Genomic DNA, 24,045 nt, shown 5'->3' with positions numbered 1-24,045 from the left:
CTGGCAGGGGAAAATTAGGAATTTGCCTGTCTCACTCTCCCTTGGGAGCCCACACTAAGTGCACAGAGAGGATGGAAGTGAGCAGGACTCCAAGTAATTGCCCACAGCCCCGGGGGACAGGCAGTGAGAGTGCCCTCAGCTTTCCAGGATGTTTCAGCCTCTGGCTCCAGCTCCTGCAGGATGTGGTGATCGCTAAGTACATCTGTGATCTCGGCACTCAGCGAGCTTCTTCCCGCTCGGGGCAGGGTGCGGGCGGCACCAGTCTGCACCAGTCCCGCCCCGGCACTGCTGCGCATCACTCGCCGCCCAGCCCGGCAGCCCGGTGCTGGGACGGTCACCCACCCCTCAAACCTCGTCTGGCACTCTGGACTCAGCAGGGAGAGGCAGAGCCGGCTGGCACCATGTGGCTGGAGGAAGCTCAGAGGCCTCCGCCACGCACCTGGGGTTCCCCCTGGCCTTCTGCAGCCCCTCAAGCAGGGGACTGCTCTGATAGGCACCCAGCACGCAATGTCCCAGCCCCACGGCAGCCCCCGTGCAGCCTGGAAGAGTTTGCCAGCCGTACCACCCTCCACGGCATCCATCGCATCTTCCAGCACCGGCGCTACACCGTCCGCAACTTACTGTGGCTGCTGGCCTTCCTGGGCTCGCTGGCCCTCCTTATTCATGCCTATGCCAAGTGTGTGGGCTTGTACTTCCAGTATCCCCACAGCACCCAGCTGGAGGAGGAGGCAGAGCACAACAAGACCTTCCCTGCCGTTACCATCTGCAACCTCAACCCTGCCCGCCTCTCACAGCTCTCCAGCCACGATCTGTACTGGGCAGGGGAGATTCTGGGGCTCCTGGATAGTGCCGGCCAGCTCTTGGTGCCAGAAAGCCCTGAGAGGAGCAGGTTGGAGGCTGTGCTGGGGACACTGGCCATGAGCGAGGAGGAGAAGAGCCGTCCCTTCCACCTGGAGGAGTTTTATGAGCGTGCGGGCCACCAGATGGATCTGGGCGAGATGCTTGTCCGCTGCACATTCGCCAAGGAGGACTGCAACAGCAGTGACTTCCAGACAGTGAGTGGCCAGTGGCGGGAAATTCCAAGGGGCAGGGAGGGCTAGGCGTGGCCCCTGGGCTGTCAACCACAGCCTAGTGCACTACTGTGGTGCTGATAAGGAGATCCTAGCACCCAGTGACCAGGGGTCAGGGAAGGGGAAAGATGTCAGGGACCAGTTTTGGTGGGCTGTAAGGCTTTGAGTTTGTTCAGGCTGGGGCAGAGTCCCATGAAGAGGTGGGGTGCACTGGGCTGAGCTGGGGGGGCTCTGTCTGTGCTTGTGCTGTGAAGATGGGCTGAGAGGCACAGAGAAAGGGTAGGCTGGGGGGCCTAGCCTTGGGGTTTGCCCAGACTGGATCAGACCCAGCAGAGGCAGGCTGTGACCCGCAGTCTTGCACCGGCTTGCCTGGGAAGCCTGGCTCCTTACCTCTACCGTGGGCTCTGGGGGAAAGCCAGGCTCTTGAGGGCTTGCAGAGTGAGGGAAAGTAAATCTGGGCCTGGAGGGTTTTAAAAGGGAGCAAAGCATATCCCGTCCTAGCAGAGCAGTTACCAGGAGATGGGTTGAATCCAGGCAATAGCGTAAGTGAGCAGAGGAAGGCACAATTCTGCCCTTCTAGTCAGCATGGAGATGTGCCTGGGACATGGGCACAGGAAAGTGGCTGAGCCCCTGGTGTTATCAGAGCCAGAAGAAGTAAAAAGCTCACAAAAGTCACAAGTGCTGTCAGCACAGATGCTTGGCACAAGTTTGTGGGATCTATGCTGGGCCAAGGGTGAGGGAGGGCTACAGCCCTGGCCTAGGATTCCAAACCCGCCTGGGCTGGGGAGAGCTGACACACAGGGGGAGTAGCAGGCAAGACTGTGAAAGGCCAGCACCCCACACCAAGAGTCCTGCCAGCCCTGCTGTCCTGCTGCCTGGTGGGCAGCCTTGGGGACTACAGCCTTCCCGGGCAGTGCTTGAGTGCCCACTGCCACTAGCTCTCCCAGCTGGCAGCTGCTGCAGCTTGGCATATGCAGAGCTGTGAGTTGGGAGGGTCTCTAATCTAGCATGACGCCTCTGCTCATCACCCTAATGAGAACAAAGTGGGGCTGTCACACTGGGCCCTTCCACCAGGTTTCAGGCAGCAAGCAGGGGGCACAGCCGAGTGCCAGGAGGGCAGTGCTGGCGAGGGGGTCCAGCACCTGCCTGTGTGAACCAGCACTTGCAGGGCCATAGCTGCTCTCACAGTCGGGCTCCTGCCACTGTGCCACCCTCCATAGCCTTCCCATGGCTGCAGAGACTCCAGTGCCCAGCCAGCTGTGCCAGGGTCACCCCAGTGCGTCAGGTGGGTTTGGGAGGGATGCATGCAGGGCAGAGCCAATGCCCGAATGGGAGCCATCCCCTCCCTTCTTTCCTTTTTGCTCCTGAGTCAACAGTGGAAGATTACTGGGCTGTAAACAAGGGGATCAATGGTGCTGATGGGAACATTTCCTGGTAATAGCTCCGGCCTGTAAAACACAGTGCAGGGGGAGGAAGGGGAGGCTCTGCTCTCACAGCAGTTAACCCTTCCCACCCATGTGCTGGCTTCTTGGTGCCTCAGCTTGGACTCACTGTGGCTAGGGTGAATGATGGTGTGCCTTGATTTGGGCAGGCTTTCTGAGTCTCTGGGCACACGTCAAGGTAGGTGCCTGTCAGAAGTGTGATGCCAAGCTGGCAATACTGGAGGAAGCATCCTGACCTCTATGACTGTAGGGTGGCTGGCCCCTGCTGCTTGGAGATGGCTGTGAAGAGGCAAGTGTCATCCCAAGGAAATTCTTCCAGCACTGCTGGGAAATGTTAAAGCCATTGTAGAAGGATGCCCAAATCTGGTCTGTGCATGGGAAAGCAGGGCTGCTACAGGCAAGTGGAGAGGTGCTAACAGCTGCTGCAGCATCCTCTGGCTCCTTAGCAAAGCAGAGAGTGCTATCAGCTCTTCTTGACGGCCCAGACTGCAGGACTTCGGGCAGGTGATGAGGTTTCTTTCTGCTGGTTTCAGGGAAGGATGCCCAGGTAAAAGGTCTCTTTTGACATCCTCAGTCATCTACCTGAGTACCTGTACTATGGATCTCAGCTCTGCCTGCTCCTCTCACTACCACCCCTCTAGGAGCAATAGTACCCTAACCAGCTCCAGGCTCAAGCACTAATCTGAGCTCACTGCCCTTCCCATGCCACAGCTCCCCACTTCTCTGCCAGCCACCCGGCTGCCCAGCTCCACCCACAGTCAGCCCTGAACATGCCAAACCCCTTTCACACATCTTGCTGTGCCATTGCCCCAGCATCCATGCTTGTGTGTGCTCAGAAGGCACCCCTGCCTTGGCAGGACTCTCCATCACTGGTGCTGCCCTAGGACACAGTCCTGCTGTCACACAGCCACACTACTGCATGCCTCATGCTGTCTCTGCAGCCTGAGCAGGAGAGCAGGTGATGAGTGCCTGGTACTCAAGTGGATGTCTGCATCCCTCTGTGGACACAGGCTGGTCATGGTGCCCTCCCCCCATCCTGCTTGGGGCTGCCAGGTAAATGTCAACCTATTTTTATCTGCTCCCCCATAGGGCAGCTGTTCCTTCCATTCGGATGAGCAGATGTGCCTCCATTTTCCATCCCACTGGGGACCAGGGTTAATCTCCCTGATTTCACTTCCTCACTTCTTAGAGCTGCCCTCCCTGGGTCCGGGGAGTGGGGAATCAGGGACTAATCCTCCCAGAATGAGTCAGGCTGCAGTGGGCTCTCATCATCACAGCACGGTGGCTCCCAAGGGCATCACCTGCTGGTGGTGAAGGCCAGCTCCCCACTTCAGGATGGCAGGGGCTGCCTCCTTCCCGTGGCTCAGCCAGGCTGTGTGGGGCCAACTTGGTTGCAAAAGGTGGAGAAGGCACTGGGTTGGGGCAGATATGTGCCATGGGGTTTGTGCAGTGCTGGTTTGTTGTGGGGCTGGGGACACAAGACCTAGAGGAAAAATCAGGCAGCACTGAATAGCATCAGTGCAATGTGTAGTCAGCAGCACAGGTAGTGGAGCTGCAGCTGAAACACTCCTGGTGGGCACTGTCTGTGTAATTATACCTTTTTGCAGTGGCTTTCCTGGCCAGCACAGTGCAAGGCATCACCAAGGGGCTGGCGTGGTGGCCGCAGCCACGCACTGAGTGATGGTGTGTGTAATAGCAGGGCTGGCAGGTAATAGCAGCCTTGGAGTCCATCAATAACTCCACTCCCTGATGGATGCCACCCTCCCCTCTCCTGGCACAGCCGACAATTAGTTACAGCAATGCTTGCCACTCTCCCCTCTGCACTGAAAGGTAGTGGTGGGGTGTTTGGCTGGACCAGGGGGCAGCTGTGCAGGTCTCCCAGGTACCCTCAACTTCACTCCCACCTTCATGCATCACATAAGAGCAGATTGTTTAATATTCTATTAATAGTTTTACCCCCTTAAATTATTGATTAAAATTTACAGCCAGAGCTGCCAGATTCAGGAATCAATCTGGCATCCTGCATAGTGGATGGGGGGCAGAGGGGAGGTGGAAGGGACAGCCAGCCAGGCAGGAGCATGGTGTGGAGCTGGCTGTGGGGACAGCACAGTGTGGGGCTGCCTGGGAACCCTGCTCACCTCCTGACTCTGCTAAACTGTCTCAGGATGATATTCTCAGTGTTTCTCCTCTGTGAACAGCCCCAGCCCTTCCTTCCCAGCTGGCAGGTGCCAGCAGGCCCTGGGCAGCCGGCGGGGACAGCGCCGCTATCTCTGCCACCCAGCCGCTGCCTGCCCGCCTGCACCAGCTGCCTGTGGGAGCGTCTGTGCCCCAGCCCAGCTCCGTGAATTATTTAAAGCTGCTCTGGGTGCTGCAGGAAGATAACATCAGAACTGGGGAAGAATGGGAAGCTGGGGATCTTGGACAGCTCGTGGGAAACAGCTCCTGCCCACGCTTAGGGTCTGTGGCACCCCTGGAAGTGTCCCTCTGCATTCAGCCTGGCTTTGGGGACAGGATTCACGCCTCAAGAGCAGCTGGTAGGGGACTGCAACCCCGGAGCTGGAGAGGAGTGTGTTATTCCTCCCACAGCGCCCAGGATTGTCCCCAAGGGGGCAGACAGGGATGTGAGGCAGGCAGGGGTGTCAGGGCCAGCCAAGGTGCCCCAGTGTGGGGGTGGTGAGGGTGGAGGGGCGCAGGTGGGTGCCCCCCGGCCCTCTCGAGGTTGATTGCGGATCCGCCTGGCAGGGGATGCGGAACCTGCCGAAATAGCGGATTTAATTATCTCAGTGGAGCAGCGGGAAACCAGCGAGCAGGGAGGGGGTGGCGGGTACATGGTGCTGGGGCGTCGCAGCAGGGAGGCAGTGAGGGCTTGCTCTAGCAAGGCTATGCCCCACACAGCCTCCGGCCCCACTGCAGCTACCCAGCAGTCCCATGCCAAGACCCCCCTTCCCGCTTCTCCTGTAGGAAGGATGCAGCCCCATGCTGCAGAGCAGCATCCTCTGTCAGGGTCCCCACACAAGGCTGGGACCCCCTCAGCCGTGTGCCCCCCTGCAGCCCCGTCCCCAGCCCCAGCCCTGCTCTGTATGCTGCACGCTCCCTCTGGGCACTGGGCAGGAACTCTTCATTTCACACATCATTTCCTGCTGCTGCTGCAGAGCCACCTGCAGCCCCATCCCCGTCCCCCCGTCAGCTGCCCCCATTCTCATCCGCTTGGCATCAGCCCCCCAGCTGGCCCTGGGACTGCTCGGTGCACACTGCTGTCCGTGTGCCCTTGGCACTGCCCATGGCCATCACACACTGTCCCGGGGGAACCATTCCTTTGTCACCACCTGCCGTCCCCATACACTGAGCATTAATTCTTGGCACAATGCCTCATCCCCTCTGCACTGTTCCCTTATCACTGACTGCCATCCACCCTTGGCTCCTCCAGCACCTCTCTGTCCCCCCGGCCCTTCTCCATTCCAAGGGGTGCTCCTAGCTGCCAACTGAGCCAGACTCCCCCTGCCTGGTCTGCTTTGAGCCCCAGCTAGGAAAAACTCTGCATTTCTCCCAGAAGATGGGCAAAAGGCATTCCAGCCAGCCTGGACCTGGGGTGCTCCTTGCCATATCAGCTGCTGCAGCTCAGAAGGGTGCCTGGCCCCTGGGGTCCGCAGGTCTGGAAGAGTTAACAGGCAGGGGCTGGGAGGTGAGGGAGCAGCAGGAGCAACCAGGAGTGATCAATACAGTGTGTTGGAGCTGCGCACAAATCGCATCTTGGAGCCATAAATCTCCCTCCCGTCACATGCGATGAGGATGAGCAGGGAGCTTATCTCCTGGCTGCGGTGCTGCCAGCCGCGCCTCCTGCACGCGCCCCACCGCGCACTGCTGTGGGACCATGCCAATCTGGATGAGAGCTGAGGCTTCCCTCTCTGCCAGGCACCCCACAGTCCTCGCAAGGTGAGAGGTGGGTCAGTGGTGGGGAGGCTGGCAACTCCCAGGCATGGATATAGCCCAGTTGCATCCATGAGGACCACTTTTGTGGGAGCAGGCATGTGGATTCAGACAAGGGTTGGCTGCAATCTCTGCATCCAGGATGATAGACTGGCTCTGGGCATGACATCCTGAAACAGCTGAAGCCACCTGGCTCTCTGGCTGCTCCTGCCAGCCACCTGAGATGAATCACTCAGGGTGAGTGAGTCACCTGCTGGCCTTCCCGGTCTTAGCCGTGCTGGCAGCAGAGCTTGGCAGCAGTATCCACTACACTTCCTCACCCTCCCCTTGGCACAACAGCAGGGCTATTGCTGCTCCACTTTCTGCAAGGGAAGAGCTGTGGGGAGATGTCCAAGGACTTGTGGAAGAACAGGCAGCAGAAGACACATGGCAGGGTTGCCAATAGTGAGTCCAGTGCTCTGTGTGTCCCTTCCCAAGACAAATGCCAGGTGACCCCCATCCAAGCAGCTCCAGGCAGGCTCGGACTATAGGCACATGGCAAGCAGCCTGTAACTGGTGTCTGGCCAGGATCAATTTAGTCTGTCCAATCCAAGGAAATCCAGCTCATCCAGATCTGGAAAGCACCTTGAAGTGCCTGGAGCAGCAGGCAGGCAGGTAGGCAGGCTACACCCACAACCCCATTCCACGACCCTGGCCAGGCCCCAACTGCCCCAGTATGGCGTGGCCTGTCATTTGTGGGAATTGTGGTGAGGCCAGGGCTGCTCTGTGCTAGCAGGCTACTGCCCAGAGCATCCCTTGGCTGAGCCAGCTGATGACCCTATGCTCAGGGGAGGGCATATATGCTGTCACTTGCACCACTGCATGTGAGCCCATAGGCTCCTGCAGCCTTCTGCTGCAGGCAGCACCGAGCAGTTGTGCCTGGCCAGGGGAGGACCAGGACGTGTCACTGGGTGCTGCCCAGACACCAGCAGGAGACACTCTTGGCTGCCAAGGGCTGGTAGCCATTCCCATTCTGCCTGAGAGCCTGGATTGGTGTGGTGCATCACTAGCCCAGTGTGACATCAGCCATGAGCTGAGGCACTGAGGCCCTGAAGCAGGCAGGGGTGGATGCCAGGACCCTGTTCTTCTCCAGGATCTCCCAACCAAGCATACTGTGCAGTCAGCAGCTGAGCTGGCATTGATTTATTGATCCAGCATCCATAGGGGTGGGAGCTGGGAGGGGCTCAGGCTTTGATCAGCCTCCTGAAGAGGAGACAGGCATCAAAGTCTGATGAGCAGGCAGCAGGAGCCTCTCTCTGGGACAATGGGGAAATCTGGCTGTTGTCTTGGTGGGCATGGCCTGGGCTGGGGTCCTGGATGCTCAGGTAGACAGAACTGTCACCGCACCCTTTCTGGTGGTGCTTGGGAGGCAAAATGGCTGGCAGGAGCCAGGGAACCCCTGGATGAAGCTGAACCCCAGGCAAGCAGGAGTGCCACAACAATGGGCAGACAGTTTCTCTCCCATGCTGCTGGAAGTAGTGTATCTGCCATTCTCGGCACAAGAGGCAGACCTGGCTGCAACTGCATTCTGGGGTAAAACAGGTAGTGATGTAGGGCACTATGGGCCCCATGGCTGTGCCTGGCTCTGGCCAGAAGGTAGATGGGCAGGAGAGGTGAAGGGAGCAGGGCAGATGTTAGTGCAGCTGCTATGCAGGGGTGACAGGTGGGATAAACGATCCTGGGTTCTCCAGGGACCAGTAAATTAGAATCAATAGGAAGCAGGAATAATTTATTTGTTTGACATCGCCTGTTAATTAACTGGGCTGATGAGTGTGATGGGGAGTGGCAGGAGCCCTTCCACCTGCTCATTTTGTACCTTTCCACAGGGGCTGGGAATGGCATGGGGGAGTCCCATTCTCAGTAGACCAGCATCCATCCCTACCCTGAGCAATGGCGCAGGACAGTGACAGAAGGGGACAGCATGCAAGAACTCTTGGTGACGGCCTGACCAGCTGTGGCAGGGCACAATGTGGGGAAAGGCTGAACATGGGATGCTGCATGGCCAGTATGCCAGCTGTGCACATGGTCGCTGCATGGTCCCCCTTGCTCAGCATTTTCTCCATGCCCAGGCACTGCCAGACCTTGGCTTCTGCGCCTCCCTGGCTGCTGCAGCTCTGGAGTGGCCCATGTGCTTGCTCCACTAGCCAAACATGCCTCCAGCCAGGGCTACCTCTACAGGCTGCCTCTACTTCCTCCCACTCCTGCCTTGTCCCCAGCACAGCTGGTGGCTGCACTGGCAGGGTCCACACTCCCAGCACACATCCTTGGCTCTGGCTTGCCTGCATCCTGCCAGGCTCACACACATCCTTGGCAACTCCATCAGGAATGGCTGCAAGCACTACTGGCTGGTGATGTGTACCTAGGCAGTGGCACCCCCACCACGGTTCAGGCACAGAGTTGTCCCCAGGTCCCCGCTGGCCAGGGTGTTAGGCTGTCCCTGCTCTACAGCCCTGCCTCAGCCCAAGGCAGCATCGTCACCTCCCTCTGTTTTTTTTTTAAAGAATAACATTTCTGCTAAATACTTTAATCAGATTAGTAGCAGTGTGTCTGCAGTGCTGTTAAATCAATGCTCCCCAACACATCTCGGCGGCTAGAAATCAATTACTGTTTAAGCCGTGCCTTGGTCCCTGGCCTGCGATCAATATGGGAGATGTATTACTCTCCCAGAGACTTTCCCACTAAAAACCTTTCATTTGTATAACAGGAGCTCAGGCAAAGTTCTGGTGCCCTCCCTTCCCACCTGCTCCTCAAGGACCAGGCAGCCCCATCCCATCTTCACTCTGGGAGGTTGCTGGGGCCAGCTGGCCTGGAGACTGTGTGATTAGGACAAGATTAGGACAATTCCTGCTCCAGGAAGAGGTGTGTAATACTGGGCCAGCACAAAGAGTGCAAGACTGGGTCCTGCACATGATGGGATGACAGGTTAGAGACCCACAGGCAGGGTTACCTGGTGCCCTGGGGCTTCCTGGGCCTGCCTGGGCCCTGTTCCAGTGTGGCTGAATCCTCTGCCAGCTCCAGTGGCCACTGCCTTGGCTTCTGCCCATCACTGCATCCCAAACAGGGCACTGCCAGACCCAGCATCCCACAAGGAGGGCGCGACCACTGCCCCATATGCCCCTGCCCCAGAGCTTTGCCCCTCTGTAGACCCCTCTCTCCAAAGGGCTTTTTCCCCTCTCCTCCATCTTTGTCCCATAATTTGGAGAGTGATTTCCATTATTCATGATAAGGATCTTTAATTAGCTGTGAATATTAATGACTTATTCTGTAATTAATCATACTTTGCATGCTGGGGGGGGGCAGCTCCTAGCACCACCTTGGCTAAGTATAGGTGGCTTCAGCAGAGGCAGCAGCCCCAGGGTCTCACCCCATCCTAGGTCAGCACCCCCAACCACCCCACTGGAGAAAGTGGGCCTCCATAAACACATTGGCAGCTTACCATTTGGGGATTCAGCCTCATATCCCCAGGCCAGGGCTAAGGGGTGCTGTGGGGCATAGTGAGGGGCTGCTCTCACACTTCTCCCTGACTAGATCTCACTTCAAGAGCTGAGGACAATCTGGGCTGTGCTGGGATCATATCTCCTTGCCCAGCACTGTGGGTGCCTGTGAGGGATGAAAAGTGGCTTTTGGTGCATCACTTGCTCTTCTGCCCCATGCAGTGAGCTCTGGCAGGCTCCAGGCTGAGTCCTGCTGGGAGCTGCTGGGCCAAAGCCCTGCAGGGCAGGTCTGCATTGGCCAAATCCTACACAGCTGCGGGTGCCCTGCCTGGAGCAGACAGGCATCATCCTTCTTGCAGCTCCCTGCCCTGTCTGCCTATCTGTCTGCACGTTACTTCTCAGCCTCTGCTGTCAGGGAATTTATGTAGCCACAGATCTTGTCTGGTTGCCCCAAATTTGGTTCTAGCAGTCTGCACTGAGGAGAAACTGAGGCACCAGGGCTGGTAGTGCAGGGATCACTGCCTATCCCCATCCTGAAATGGCAAGGATGTCCCAGGTGCCAGGTGGGAGTGCCAGGATTGGATGTCCCAGATGCCAGGGTGACGGATGGTGAGCGGAGCACCCGCTGGCCACCGGAGGCCTCTGCCTGCCTGCACCAAGCGCTCCCATGAGGGCAGAGTTTGCTTAAACAGAGACAGATTTAACTATTTCCATTACAGCTAAATGATGAGCCCCATAAACTTTATGGCTCCATGCGCATGAGAGCGGCTCTAATGGCCTTCACCATCTGGAGGAGATGGCTCCGTGGGGGACCTGCTGCCCGCTGCCTGCCCACAGCCAGGACCTGCGTGCAGAACCAGAGCCTTCCTGGCACTGGTGCCAGCACAGGGCTGCCAGCACCTGCAGGTGGCATGATACCACTGGCTCTTTGTGTGGGGCTGGCTGTGTTTGACCCCGATGTGATCCTGCTGTGGAGAAGATGAGCTATACCTGGAGGTGGCTCACTTTGCCCTTGGATTTTTTTGTGGTCTGAAGCCCTGCTTGCACCCACACTGCAGCAGGGTGAGGGGAGAACACTCTTGGGTGGCTTTTCCTCCCATCCTCTGCCCTACAACTCTGCAGGGGCAGGCTGAGAGCAGGTACTCACTGTGGTCCTGCCTGCACCTCCAAATGCTTCCAGCAAGCTCTCTGCCACTTCAGTGCTGCAGGATTTGTCACTTGTGGGTGCAGAAAGACTGCCCAGCAAGGTTGTGCTCTGAATACCCAGCCGCCCCTCAGTAGTCTGTGTCCAAGGCCTGCTGGTTGCTGATTGTGGCAGGTTTGCAGGGGGTTGTGGGGCACCTGTATCAATCATCCCCTGTTGGTATGACTGCAATCCATGCAGGGATGCTGCTGGGTGGCAGTCCAGGCAGGGTACTGTGGGTACAGCCCTGAGTGATGGAGAGATGGGCAGGTGCAGGTGAGGACACAAAAGCAGTCACCTCTGTGCCCCTAACCCCAGATTTTTGTGGCTCCCATGGCAGCAACCCCATGGTGCAGAGCATTCCCCCAGGACTGCAGGCTGGTGGAATTGTGGCTGCATGGCCATGGCCAGCCAGGGCAGGAGGGCTGTGGGGCTGCCAGCTCCCAGTCTGAAGCTGAGAGTGAAGGCTGGGGCTGCTGGCACGGTACTGCAGCAGAGGATTAGGTTTGGTGCAGGAGAGCCAGAGAGATGCTTTGAAGTCTCATGAATATGAATCAGTGGCTTGGGGCAGGAGCGGAGGGTCTACGGCTAATCTCTCCCTTGCCATGGTGACAAGTGTGACAAACAGTGTGTGGGCCTAGAGGCAGGGCAGGGAGCAGGCAGGGGACAAGGGGTGGCAGGAAAGGCAGCCCTGGTGAAGGGGGACATGTGGCTGGTACATGCTGGGGTGCTGCACCAGGTGCTTTGCAGTGCACCCCGGACAGCCTCCCCAATCCTTGTGCTCACCTCAGCTCCTGGAACCCCACTCTAAGCAGGGTGCTGTCCACACAGCTGGTACTCTGCTGGGCTCTGGGCCCCAGGGCAGAGATAGTGGTGTGTCTGCTGGCAGTGCCCATCTAGCATGGCACTGCAGGTGGCCCAGCTTGCCACCGGTGGCCAGGAAGGGAGTGCAGTCAGTGCAGGCAGGATGCAGCTCCTCAGGGCCAGCAATGTGGGCAGGAACAACTGTCTCAGCTTAGCCCTGCTGGGTGTTTGGCCAGAGGCAGGGGCACAGCTGGGGTCAGGGTACCACAGCTAGGAGAGGGACCCAGCCCCTTCCCGAGCTCATCCCACCACCAGCCCGGCGTTGTATGAGCTGCTAGAGCTCTCATGGGACCCAGCCAGCTCCCATTGATCCAGGTCATTGTGCCATCTGCTCAGTGGTGCTGCGGCCCTGCCTGCTATAGCCTGGGCTCCATGGAGATGTCATGTTTGGGTCTGCTCCTCCTGTGACAGCCTGAAGCCCTCGGTGCTCTCCTAGGAGACAGTAACTGGAGCAGACGCTTGCTCCTAGCAGGACATGACTGGGGCTTGCAGAAGAGTTCTCTGAGATCAATTTGGAGGTTGTTTTGATGCTCTCCTGTTGCAGCATGGCGGTGGCAGCTGCCTGCTCATCCCAGGGGACTGTGCATGGACAAGCACTGGCTGGCAATGCTTAGTGGGGCTCAGAAAAACTGTTTGGGCTGGTGCAAGCCGCGGAAAAGGCTGTTGGCTTTGCAGCCTCTCAAAGACTGTGGGTGCTGGCAGCAGAGTTGCTGTTTGCTCCAAGGGTGCCCAGAGCTGCCATTTCTCTTCCAGCACCCATGGCCCAAGATGCCGTGGCTCAGGGCCAGGACAGAGCACTGAGTAGGGAATGCTGTCCAAACTGATTGCTGGAGGACAGGGAGGGGAGAATGAGGGCTGGAGCAACATCGTGGCAGGGAGACAGACAAATGCAGAGCAGATGTTTAATTATCAGCACAGTGTTCTCGGATCCCTGAAAATCTCTGCATCCAAATGTAGATATTTTATGGGAACATACGCTTCTGATGGAGCTGTAACACAGTGCACACCTTCCCATGGACTGTTCATCACCAATGCTGGCACTGTTTACCTCTGCTGTGGATGGGGCACCTGTAGGGCTGGAGCTGGGCTGGAGAGGGCCATCAGGAACTGTGTGCCACTGTGGGGATGAAGCTTGCTGCAAGTTCACAGCCCCAGAGGCATGGTCCTCCATCCATCCCACTTCATCCCACTGTACAGGGGCATGCTGGGATGCAGCAGCTGCCGTCCATGCCCAGCTGGAAGCCTGGACAAGCACAGAGCCAGACTGGGGCTGGAAACTGCCTTCTCCTTACATCCATCACCTCTTAAAGCTGGTCCCTACTGGCCCAAGCAACTTGTAGAGATTTCTTAAAGTCCTCTGAGACCATTGTGGTCTCTGTTTTATACTGTCAGACTTGCAAGGTGTAGGTGTGCATGTTATCCCTGCCTACAGGCTGTCTCTCCTCTACCTCACGTCTTTCCCCTGGCCCTTGGCTGTTCTCTGGCACACCTGGGGCACTTGGAGGACTCTGCCATTTTTAGAGTGGGAGTTGGGGGGAGGCACAGGCAGAACAGGAAGTGGAACTGCCCGGGGTTCTTGGCTGGCCTGAGCTTTGTGCACCACTTGCCTCTGCTGCTGGAGGAGCTGGAAAGGCTGCCTGCCCTGCCATGGTCTACAGACCACTGTATGTCCCTCAGTACAGGGATATGCTGTAGGTCCCTCGAGATATTCCAGTTTGAGGCTGCAGCCAAACATGGAGCTGGTCTGCAGCACAAAGCCCAGTGCTGCATCTCTGTAATAGACTCCTGCAGGAAAGGGCTGGTGGAGGGCAGCCCTGGTCTCCCTGCCTGGGCACTGGGGCATGGCTGCCTGACTGTGCCAAGTAAAGTAATTGGCAAGAAGAAACAAGTACAGGCTGGTAGTCACCCACAGGCAGGTGTGAGCAGGTATGAGCGGGTGTGAGGGGCACTGGAACAGAAAGCACTAAAGACCCCTCTCTGGCATTACTGTGAAAGACCTCTGCAATCCAGAGGAGTCCCCATGCTGGGGCTTTGCCACAGGAGTGGGCTCAGCTCAGGGGCAGGGGGCTTTGCCACAGGAGTAGGTTCAGCTCAGGGGCAGTGGGCTTCCCTGAGTCTCCCCTGCCTGTTCTGCAGAGCTGCTGGAAGGATGTCCATGCTGAGAGAGGGATTTCCAATAGCATTTTAGGGATGGCAGCAGTCTGTCCCCAGCATGGAAATCTCATCCCAGGCAGCCCGGCCTGCCTTCACTACTCCGCAGTCCCTTGAGGCTGTAAATATTTTGGATTCCCTGCCTTGCCTGCTCAGGCACCTTGCAGATTCAGGGCATGTTGCTGTCTTAAAACCTATTAGGTTTCCTGTCACCTCCTAGGGCCCATGAATCTGTGGGCCTGATGGAGCTGAGACTGACTGAAATGGTCCTGCAGGCGAATGGCTCTGCACACCCTGCACAGCACCACCTGCTCCCCGCATGGCTCTTCTCTCCACAGGCCCATAATCCCCCCAACCCATGGGAAACTGCTCCAGCATCATCCCCAGTAGGCTGGAGCTGGCTGCTCTTCTCTAGCTCCGATGGAGTTCCCAGAGACATCCTGGGCATCAGGTACCACATCCAGCTATAGCCAGGACTGTGCCCTGGCTGGCAGCTCTGCCAGTGTGCTTAGAGCTGGCAAAAGGTCTGTCACTCTTGCCAGCCTAATAAGCTAGGACTTAGATTCTGGGGCATTTTTCTTGCCACTGTAACGCTGCTTCACTGTCTGCATCCCTGCTACTAAGGAGGGGGGAGTTAGTGATGCTGTGAGTGCTGGAACCCCATCAGGCAGTGGTGAATAAGGGCTACACGTGCAGCCGACAGCCCCAAAGCCTCATAAATCTCCTTTGCATGGCCTGTGGCTCACCTAAGTAGATTTGATTTGTCAAATATTAAAATTAATTTAGAATTGAGTGGTGGCCTGTGTGCGCACCCTGCTCTCCTGCCTTCCCCCCGCTGCCACCTCTGCTCCTGCCCAATGCATCATCCCCGGCCCCGTGCTCTCGCCCCAGCCGGGGTGCCGGGAGCCAGGATAAATCATCCTGCCGCCACGCTCAAAGATGAGACGATTGCTTGCTCGGCGGCAGGGGATCACAGGGGAAATCACACCGCGTGCCACCCGCTCCGTGCCGGGGGCGGGGGAGACGCCACGCTTAGGCAGAGATTTATTTATTTGATTTTACTGGGCTGGGATTTTTTTTCATTTCTCAAACACCCACGAGGGAATTGCAGCCCCTGGAATATTAATGCCACAGAGGACGCCAGCTCGTTAAAATGTCACCTGGCTGTAATTTCTCCTGTGCTTATTATTCCCCAGGGAGCGCGAGCTCCCATTCTCCCTGCTCACGGTGGTCCTGGCACATGGGGCAGCCCTGCCCGTCCCCTTTACTGCAGCATGAGAGCTGCTCTATCACATCACCCAAAATGTTTCTGGCCCTCTTCCACCACCGCAGAGGTGGGCTGCACTGTCTCCAGCATTTCCTGCTGAGCTGAGCCCCAGGAACCGACGTTGTGAAAGCACCAGCATGGTGCAAACCCAGCCTGGCTGGCACAAGGGTGAGCAGTGTCACCGCGGGCAGAGGTGGAAGGGCAAGGGGTCGGCCAGAGGCCAGTGTCGGCATGGGCTGGGGACAGGGTGGCACAGAGAACAGCTGCCTTAAGGAAACTTTGGCTCAGTTCCTGCAAATTAATGTTTTTTTCCCAAACAGTTTCCTGGCGCTAAGCGCGACGCGGGGAGCAATTATCTTTAGTGTCGATGTTATTACCATAAAAATTGCATTGAGGACTTTTCTCCTCCGATTAGAAAGTTAACGATCATCACTGCCTTCATTGTTCCCCGCACCGTGCTCGCTCTAATAAAGAGTCTGTGCACTTTACTTTTCACTTAGCATGAAAATTACCCAGCTGCTGCTGTGCACGGCTGTGCAGCCCCCGCACTCACCTCCTGGTGACGGGCCCTTGGCAGGTACTGGGAAGGAGCAGCCGCCAGCTTGGCTGGGACGGACGGACGGACGAAATAGTTGGCTGGCGGCTTCCCCGCGTGGTGGAGGCCAGGGCTTGGCTCAGGGCAGGAGATGCCAGTGTCACGGCTGTCCATCCTCTCTCTGAGCCTCAGGGAGCACCTGAGGAAGCTTTTCCATGTGGTCTCCTTCAGGGATGTGCTGTCAGCAGTCCCTGCTCATGATCTGGGCATCCTTGGACCCACAGAAGCCAAACCCATAGGGGATCTCCCTTCCTTCTCTTGCCAAAGTCTTAGAGTGAAAGGGATGGGTCCAGCCTTGCTAAGGTGGCTGCACTTCTGCTTGAGATTCCACCATGGCTCTCCATCCATGGCCAAGCTGAGGCTCCCTCATGGCCACACTCCCATTACCTCTCACGGGCAGTGGCACAGCTGATCCCTGCTGCTGTCATCTGCTGGCCTGCCTTGCACAGCATCTCTGCTTACAGCAAACGGGTGCTGTGCCTGCCTGTGGACATCCAGGCTCTGGCACTCACCATCAATCCCACCACCTCTGATTTTCACAGGGAATATTTGCATCGTTTTGCTCAATACCAGCATAGCTCTTTAAATGCTTGAAGTGCTGTAAAAATCTTAGCTAATCTTCAGAGACCTTTTTTTTTTTTCAAAGCTCTTCATTACTCCCTAATTGTTCAAACTTCTCTTCTTTTCCTTCTGATTAAAAGCAGATTTTAGAAGTGCCGTTCAGTTTCTCAGCTATTTTCAAGTCAAATGGATTCCATCCCCCTCTCCATGTATTAATAACCTGTTCTCGTGCATCCCCCAGTGAGCCAGTAAAAGCCCTTCTGAGCAGAGACAAGGTGACAGCAGCGCTCCAGAGGGAGCGATTGGAAGGGGGTTACAGCTTGGAGGGAAAGAGATCCATCCATCCAGCTATCTATCATGCATCCTGCTATCATCCATCTACCAGAGAAATAACATTTGCAATTCTGCTTTAGCTCTTCCTAATAATCATTAATATTTTCTTTTACCTCCCCAACCAGTAATAGGAGGAGATACAGGGATTTGGGGCACAGGCAGCTCCACGGGGCTGCAGGTGTGAGAGGAGGAGGTGCAGTGTGCAGTGCCAGGCAGTGCAGGCAGCTGTGTCTGTGTGTGGTATTTGGGATGGGTGCACTGCTGGGAGAGGAGAGCAGGGCAACCAGTGCTGCTCACCAGCACACTCTGCAGCAGGTGAGTGCCAAGATGGAGAAGCATCTTGCTGAGGGGTTTCTGGGATTCTGGAGGTGAAGATCAGACAAAATGCTGCTCTGGGCCCTGCTCCTGCCCAGCAGGGTGAGCCTGATGTCAGTTGTGGATCCAAATGGTTCAGTGTGGTCACACACAGCACCCAAACATGCAGTGTGCACCATCTTCTCCCTGTCTCCTGGTACTGGCCCCAAGCAGTCCCACTGTCTCCAGCTGGTAATGCCAGACACCACACCCCAACCCAGAGCCCCGTCCTCAGCCATCTGGCCTGCCGTAGGAGATGGGACAGTGATGGATTGCAGCATTTACACATCTTCCCAGGGAGGAAATGCCAGGTCCTGCAGGGCTCCATCAGCTGTCAGCAGCGGGCAGGGCAGCACCAAGGCCATGCTGAGGAGTGGGTGCTGATTTCCAATGAGCAATGCAGACAGCAGGAGGGGGAATCCCATGTGCTACTGTCCAGGCTGAGTACCTATTCCCTGTCTTGGGCACCTTCCTTCCTTTTGATTATAATCACACTACCCACCTTGGGCTAGGGCAATGACCCCATAAAGCATACCTGCTCATCTGGAGGGGTCTGGGGGAGATCCCAGCAATGGCCCAGGGGATGAGCTGCTGCTGTCAATGGTCCCACTCTGCAGTGGGCTTCAGATCTGCTCCCAGGTTGGTTTGCATCATCTTCAAGCCACTTGTTTCTCTTAGACCATCACCTGCCAGTGCCAGCAATTATAAAATTTTAGAACTTGTGAGCCATCTCCTTGCTTGCCAAGGTTCTTCAGACCCAGGCTAAGGCACTGTTCTGCAGCTCTCAGCTTCCGTATTACCCTGATGGTAATACTGTATGCCCAGCTCTGGATGCCCAGCCACATTAATGACAAGTCCAAGATGTTTCCTGTGCCCTGCTGGAGAGATTTCTTCAGGCCAGCCATGCTTCCCATGGAGCACCGTGAGACAAAATCAGGGAGCTGATGGAGCTGGGAGGTTGGAGAGCCGGGGGAGGTACCAGTGACTGGCACCTGGTACCTGGGAGAGCCTGCAAGCAGGGTCATCCATATCAGCCTCCAGCCCTCAGGAGACACCAGCAGGTTCAAGACTGTGACCAATTCCATGGATGGAGAGATGCTGGTGGGCCAGGCATGCGAAGAGCCACTGTGCTCCAGGGTGCCATCATCCCCTCAGCTGGGCTATCCCGGCAGATGGCAGCAGGGATGCATCACAGCCTGGCAGTGCATGGGGACCTGTCTAGTGCCCCGACCTTGGAATAATCTTCAGTAGGATTAAGAGCTTAAATGTATCCGTGTAATTGCCAGGCCCCTGCTGAGCTGAAGAGAGTGTGAGTGCCAGCACAGGGAGGCAGTGCCCAAGCGTGCTTGCTCCTTCCTGCTGCCTGCTGCTGCCTCCTGCCATTGCCACTGCTGCGGGTGACACTGGGAGCCCCCAACCACCCTAAGTATGGATGGCAGGTGGCTTGAGAGGGATGGTGCCCGGCACTGACAAAGAATGGGCTCCAAAGGGGAATTTCAAGTGTTCAGAGTCCTGAGTGTGCTGCTCGCACCTCCCTGACATCAGAAATCAGAAGATATTCGGGGCTGGCAGAGGTGTCAGGGTCTCTCAGACACCCCCAAGAAGCACACATGTGCTGGACTAAGGACACACAGAGCAGTAGTGTGGCCCCAGCCCAGCAATGCCAGCGGGCTGACAGCACCCCAATCCCAGCCCCTCTCTTATGTGGGGCTTGGCACAGAGTGGGGAGCTGCCATCCCAGCCCCCTCACTGTCTGCTTAATGGTCCCTGACATTTAAATGAGATTTAGTGCTCAGCCCGATGCTGAATATTCATGAGCCCATGCGGTCCTGACAGCCCGGCTGGGGCTGCTCTCATGATTAATAATTTGTTTTTCCCTTTACTGTAAACCTCACCTGCACTCGCTGCTTGCTCTGGCACTGCCAGCTCCATGTTTGCCAGAGAGCACCCAAGCCCTGGTCCTGCAGATCCTTCACCTCCCTGCCTGCTATGGGGCACCTACTGCAGGGCCAGACACTCCCAAAGACCCAGCCAGGGTGGCATCTGCCAAGCACCAGGAACCTCTTCATTGCTTAGTGGGCTAAGCCCTATGTGCGGGAATGAATATTCTGTGTGCTGCCAGAGTAGAGGCAGCCTGGATGCCTGACCTCTGTAGTAATTCCAGTTGCCTTCACATAGAGACACCTTGGACAGATACAGCCAAGTCCTCCTGCTGCTTGCGTGATGGGCCCCCCTCTCTTAGCTGGCAGCAGCTCATGTGGTGCTAATGCTTCCAGGCTTTCCCAGGTGAACAGGCAGGAGGTGAGTAGTCCACAAGCCCACTTTCCAGGACCTGCTCTTGGTGCTGTTCATGGGGTTAGTGGCTAGTTCAGATGTTCCCTCTGCAAAGCCAGCACAGCAGTGTCCAGCCCCACTTACATCTATTCCCAAGGTCACCTCTCCCAGGACCTTCTCACTTCCCATCTCACTGCTTGCAGTGGTGTCCTGGAGGTGTGTACAGCAGCACAGCCAAAAGGGACCTGCCCCAGGGAGCTCCCTTGGGACTCAGGGGAAGCTGGGGGCCCAGGCTGCCATCTCCCCTCTGGCTCAATAGATCAGCTCCAGCAGCTCTGCACAAATTGCATAAATATTCATGGAGAACTGAAGGAAATGTGACTGTCCCGGCTGATTATATGTGCCTGTCCTGAAGGCTGTGGTTGCTCTCCAGGTACTGCTGGCTGAGATGCTGTCTTATGGCAAGATACAGCAGGGTACCCCATGCTACCCACCTGCAGTGTGGGGCACGAAGCTGTTAGGGCCTCACACAGGGCTGGAACAAAGCTGCAAGCTCAAGCCAAGGATGAGGCTTTTCCAGAGAAGTCCCAAGATAACCCAGGGTTTTCCCACAGTGTCACACCAGTCTCTACACAGTCCAGCAACTGCCCTGCATGCAGTCACGGTAAACCCCTTCCCAGAGACATGTCACATCCACTTTGGTGACTCTGGTATGTTCAGCATTGCCTCTGCTCCCTGGTGCTTTGGGCAGACATGGGCAGAGAGTGGGACAGAGCTTCCGAGAACAGCCCAGGGAGACTTCCAAGGGAGACAGCCCAGCTGGGATCTCTACACGCTGTAGAGATTAATCCCCTGCAGACCTGAGCAAGGTGCTGGGCTAATAGCCTGATTTATTCCTTCCCGTCTCTCTAGAGCACGGGAGGTTCCCCACTGTGTCCTGAACGACCTCATGCATAATACCATGCACAATCCTATTAATGCCGCCCCGCCACGCGCTCCCTGCTTAGTGCCGCCACTCGCCAATGCAATTTCCCCATGATATATGGGAAAAATAATTGAACTATATTTGAAAATATATTGAGAATTATGGCACGCACACGACGGGATTTATAGGGGCCATATTTCACAAAACCATAGCCCTGCACACCAAGGTGCCCGGTGTTGGTGGGGAGGGGCCCATGGTCATGGTGGGTGCATGTCCAGGGGAAGCAATGGGGGAAGAGGTGCCCCCACCCTCGTGGGCCTCAGTATGCACCTGTGGGAGTTGGTACAGGGTGCAATGGGATCTGGCACAGGCCTGTGTCCTGGGAGCAGGGTGGGTGTGCCCCAGGAGCAGGCACTGGGTGCAGCAGGATGCAATACCTGGCTGCACTGGGAGTGGAGGAGGCAGCTGCAGTCACACATGCAGCTGTGTGGGCATGGCCACTGCCAGTCAGAGCTTGGCTGAGCTTAATCCCCTCCCAGTGGGAGGGAGGAAATACTCCTGGCATCGTGCTGCCTGCTCAGCTGCATAGCCCAGCTCACTCTGCCAGGTGGCAAGTTAGCCACATGCTGGATCCCCTGGCCTGGCCTGAGGTGTCCCCTCGAGGGACTGGTGGCTCCCAACCCTGAAGTAAATAGGGAAGGGGCTGAGGGCTCTGCAAAGAACTTCCAGACAAGTGATCCTCTACACCTGTCTCTCTAGCCCCTTCAACCCCTATGCTGCCCTGCCTGCAGAGGGGCATTTCTCTGCCTGGCTCTGCATGCCCAATGCAGGGACAGGTTACGGGGGATACATCTTTTCCCTCCTCATCCCACCTCTGCCCCCTGCAAAGCCCCTCTGCTCTTTGGTCAAATGCCCCAGGCACCCCTGCCCGCACACCACACTCCCGCTCCCCAGGTTGCCATGCTGGGCACGTCCTCAGCACCGTGGGCGCTGCTGGCACAGGTGCCGCGGGGAACATTAATCTTTAATTTCCTGTCAAAGCCTCTCACTGGAGAGAGCAGCACCTGGCACGGGGGTACAGCAGATACCCGCTGTGATGGGGGGCCAGGAGACAGGCTGCCCTGGGCATGGAGGGTTCACTCAGCCCTCCACTGTGTCCCACAGCTGCACAGCCCTGTGCCTGAGGCAGGCAGGGGAGCAGCGGCAGCAGATGTATGCTTGCCTATGGGAATGAAGAGGAGAGAGGCAGCTATGCTGCCCAGATGGAGAAGGTCCCCCAGGACCACTGGCTGCCAGGGCTGGGTAGGGAGATGACCCTGTGGGAATCCCACTCTCTCTCTCTGGCCCGGGCTGACCCAGCTGTCCTCATGGCTGCCCCTGAAAGGGGAGCGTGCAAGGGTGGGATGGGATTTACTATCAGCTCTCAGGGCTGAGGGGTCACAAAGCTTTCATCTCTGTGGACCATTGAAGGGATTCCGGAGCATCACTGTCTGGAGGAAACTCCCAGCATGCCCTAGGGAAGGGGAACTATAAATAGCTGCTCAGTGAAGGGCGGAGGGAGAATGTTTGGGAAGCTGCTTTGTGAACAGGACAAAGAAGAGGCGTCTTTGCACTTGCTCTTCATTAGCTGCCTTCCTCTGGCTGGCCGGGCCAGGATGCGCTCACATCGAACGACAGCAGGATGTAGCTGTCGGTGTCAAGGACACGAACAATAAGGGCTTTAAATAGCAGCGCTGCCTTTGAAACCCACTCGCCTGCGCCACAGACAGAGCCCAGGAAAAATTGTGCGGCATGAGAAACCAGGGGCGTGGGAGCAGGGGTGCCCTCACCCCAAGGAAGGCACCCCCGTGCCACAGCTGCTGCCCGTAGGCAGGTGATCTGTGACCAGGACATGTGGAGCCCTGCCCAGAAGTGCCACGGCATGCCTGGGCAGATGCACCTAAGCCCGTCTAGCAGCCTCCAAGCAGCAATGTCCAAAGCTCCCAGTACGTGATCCCCTGAAATCGCTTAATTGGCAGCTGCCAGAAAGGGGCCTTTTAATCACTGTTTCCTTTCCTCCTGCTCTGGCTCCTGGGCTCTGAACTCCTCCCGCCTTCCAGTAGGAGATGAACGAGCCCTGAGGGACTCCTAGCAGCATTCCTTCCTCACGGGGCATGGGGGAAGGATCAGGATCCAGGAAGCATCGGGATGAGCCGAAAAGCCAAGCTGCATCATGTAGTGTCACATGAGATGGATAAAGAAGGCTCCTGGGGAGCCCAGCTCCATGCTATCCCCGTGCAGGACATGGGGTAAGGTTCTTGGGAGCAGCACATGAGACTGGTGGAGAGAGATCGGAGCCAGCGAGCCACGTGTGAGCACGTGTGTGTGCACGGGGGGTGTCCGGCTGTGCGTATTAGCAGGCCCTTAAATCAACACAGCACTTCAGACAGGAAGGAAATAGGCTTTGCCGATGGCAGGAGCGGCACTTGCTTTGTGCACATTACAGAACATCAGGAAAATGTCAAATTTACATAAAAATGATACAAACTCATTGGAAGAAACATGCATCCAATTATCGGCCCCAGCGCTGGCACGGCTCCGCAGCCAGAGGCTGGCCAGCGGCTGGCTGCAAGGGACCCAGCCCCAGGCCACACATTTCATCTCTGGGTGTTTAACATCAAAGCCACAAACAGCCTCAGCTCAGCTGGCTGCCGTGCTCACCTCTCCCTCCTGCCATGCCACTGCCACCGCCACCACCACTGCTGCACCACTTGAGCACACGGACACAGGGCAGGGGTGGTAGTGCCCAGCTGAGGCTGGGTGGGATTCAGTCCTGCTCCTGCCATCCCCAGTGGGGATGGGGCTGTGTGATTGCAGCACCCCTGTATGGCAGGGGCATTGAGGGGAGGTGGGAGCACAGCTGAGCAGCCTGGAGTAGCAAGGATGGAGAGTTTGCTCATGCACAAACACACAGAGATTTTTCTGGCGCCAGGCTGGGATCCCATTCCTGGCGCTGTACTAGGCTGTCCCCGTGGGCCCTTCTGTCCTTTCTGTTCCCACAGTATGGCCACTAGCATCCCCAGGGCTGGGGGAAGCCACATCTGGCCCATCCCTCCTGCTGTGGCCCCTCAGCTGGGCAGTGTGGACTGGGCACAACAGCCTGCATTCTCCTGGGGCTGGGGGTACCAGGGAGACTGGGGGTAAACATGGGCATGTGGGCAGGGGCTATTTCATTGAGTGTCCTCCAGTCTTGCCTGTGCTGGCATCACACCCTCCTGCCCGGGATTGATGGCCCATCCTGCGGCCCCTTCCCGGCACACTGAACTCTACATTTCTGTCCCCGCCACCCGATGGGATTGATGTCTCACTGAGTGCAGACAGCGGCTGTAACTCATGCCCAGGAACTGGGCTCCCGGCTCGTTACTCACTGGGCACTGTCTCCACATGAGTTACAGCTCTGCTCGTGCTGGGACACCTCAGTAGTGAAGGATCAGGACAGGAGTGAAAATGGCTGAGGTAGGGCTGGGGCAGGGAGCAAACCTCTTTCTCTAAACTGGTTCTCTAAGCCATCCCTCAGGCTGGCATCCCGGGCACACCCCCATGCAACCTGCTCCCTGCCTCTGTCCCTGGCTGGGAGGTGGGCACAC

At 57.1% G+C, this 24,045-nt stretch overlaps 1 protein-coding gene across 1 annotated transcript in view; it reads left to right on the top strand.

Moving 5' to 3' along the window:
• The first annotated feature begins 401 nt into the window (after nt 1-401).
• The window catches only part of ASIC4 (acid sensing ion channel subunit family member 4), a 60,434-nt gene continuing 36,790 nt past the window's right edge, over nt 402-24,045 (top strand). The window contains exon 1 of the mRNA XM_062498362.1: nt 402-1,055. Within this exon, the coding sequence (XP_062354346.1) occupies nt 402-1,055 (654 nt within the window). The remainder of the gene's footprint in view (nt 1,056-24,045) is intronic.

Source organism: Cinclus cinclus, chromosome 9 (genome assembly GCF_963662255.1).
Source record: "Cinclus cinclus chromosome 9, bCinCin1.1, whole genome shotgun sequence".
NCBI lineage: Eukaryota > Metazoa > Chordata > Aves > Passeriformes > Cinclidae > Cinclus > Cinclus cinclus.
The sequence above is the reverse complement of the archived record's forward strand: the minus strand, read 5'-3'. Positions and strand labels throughout refer to the sequence as shown.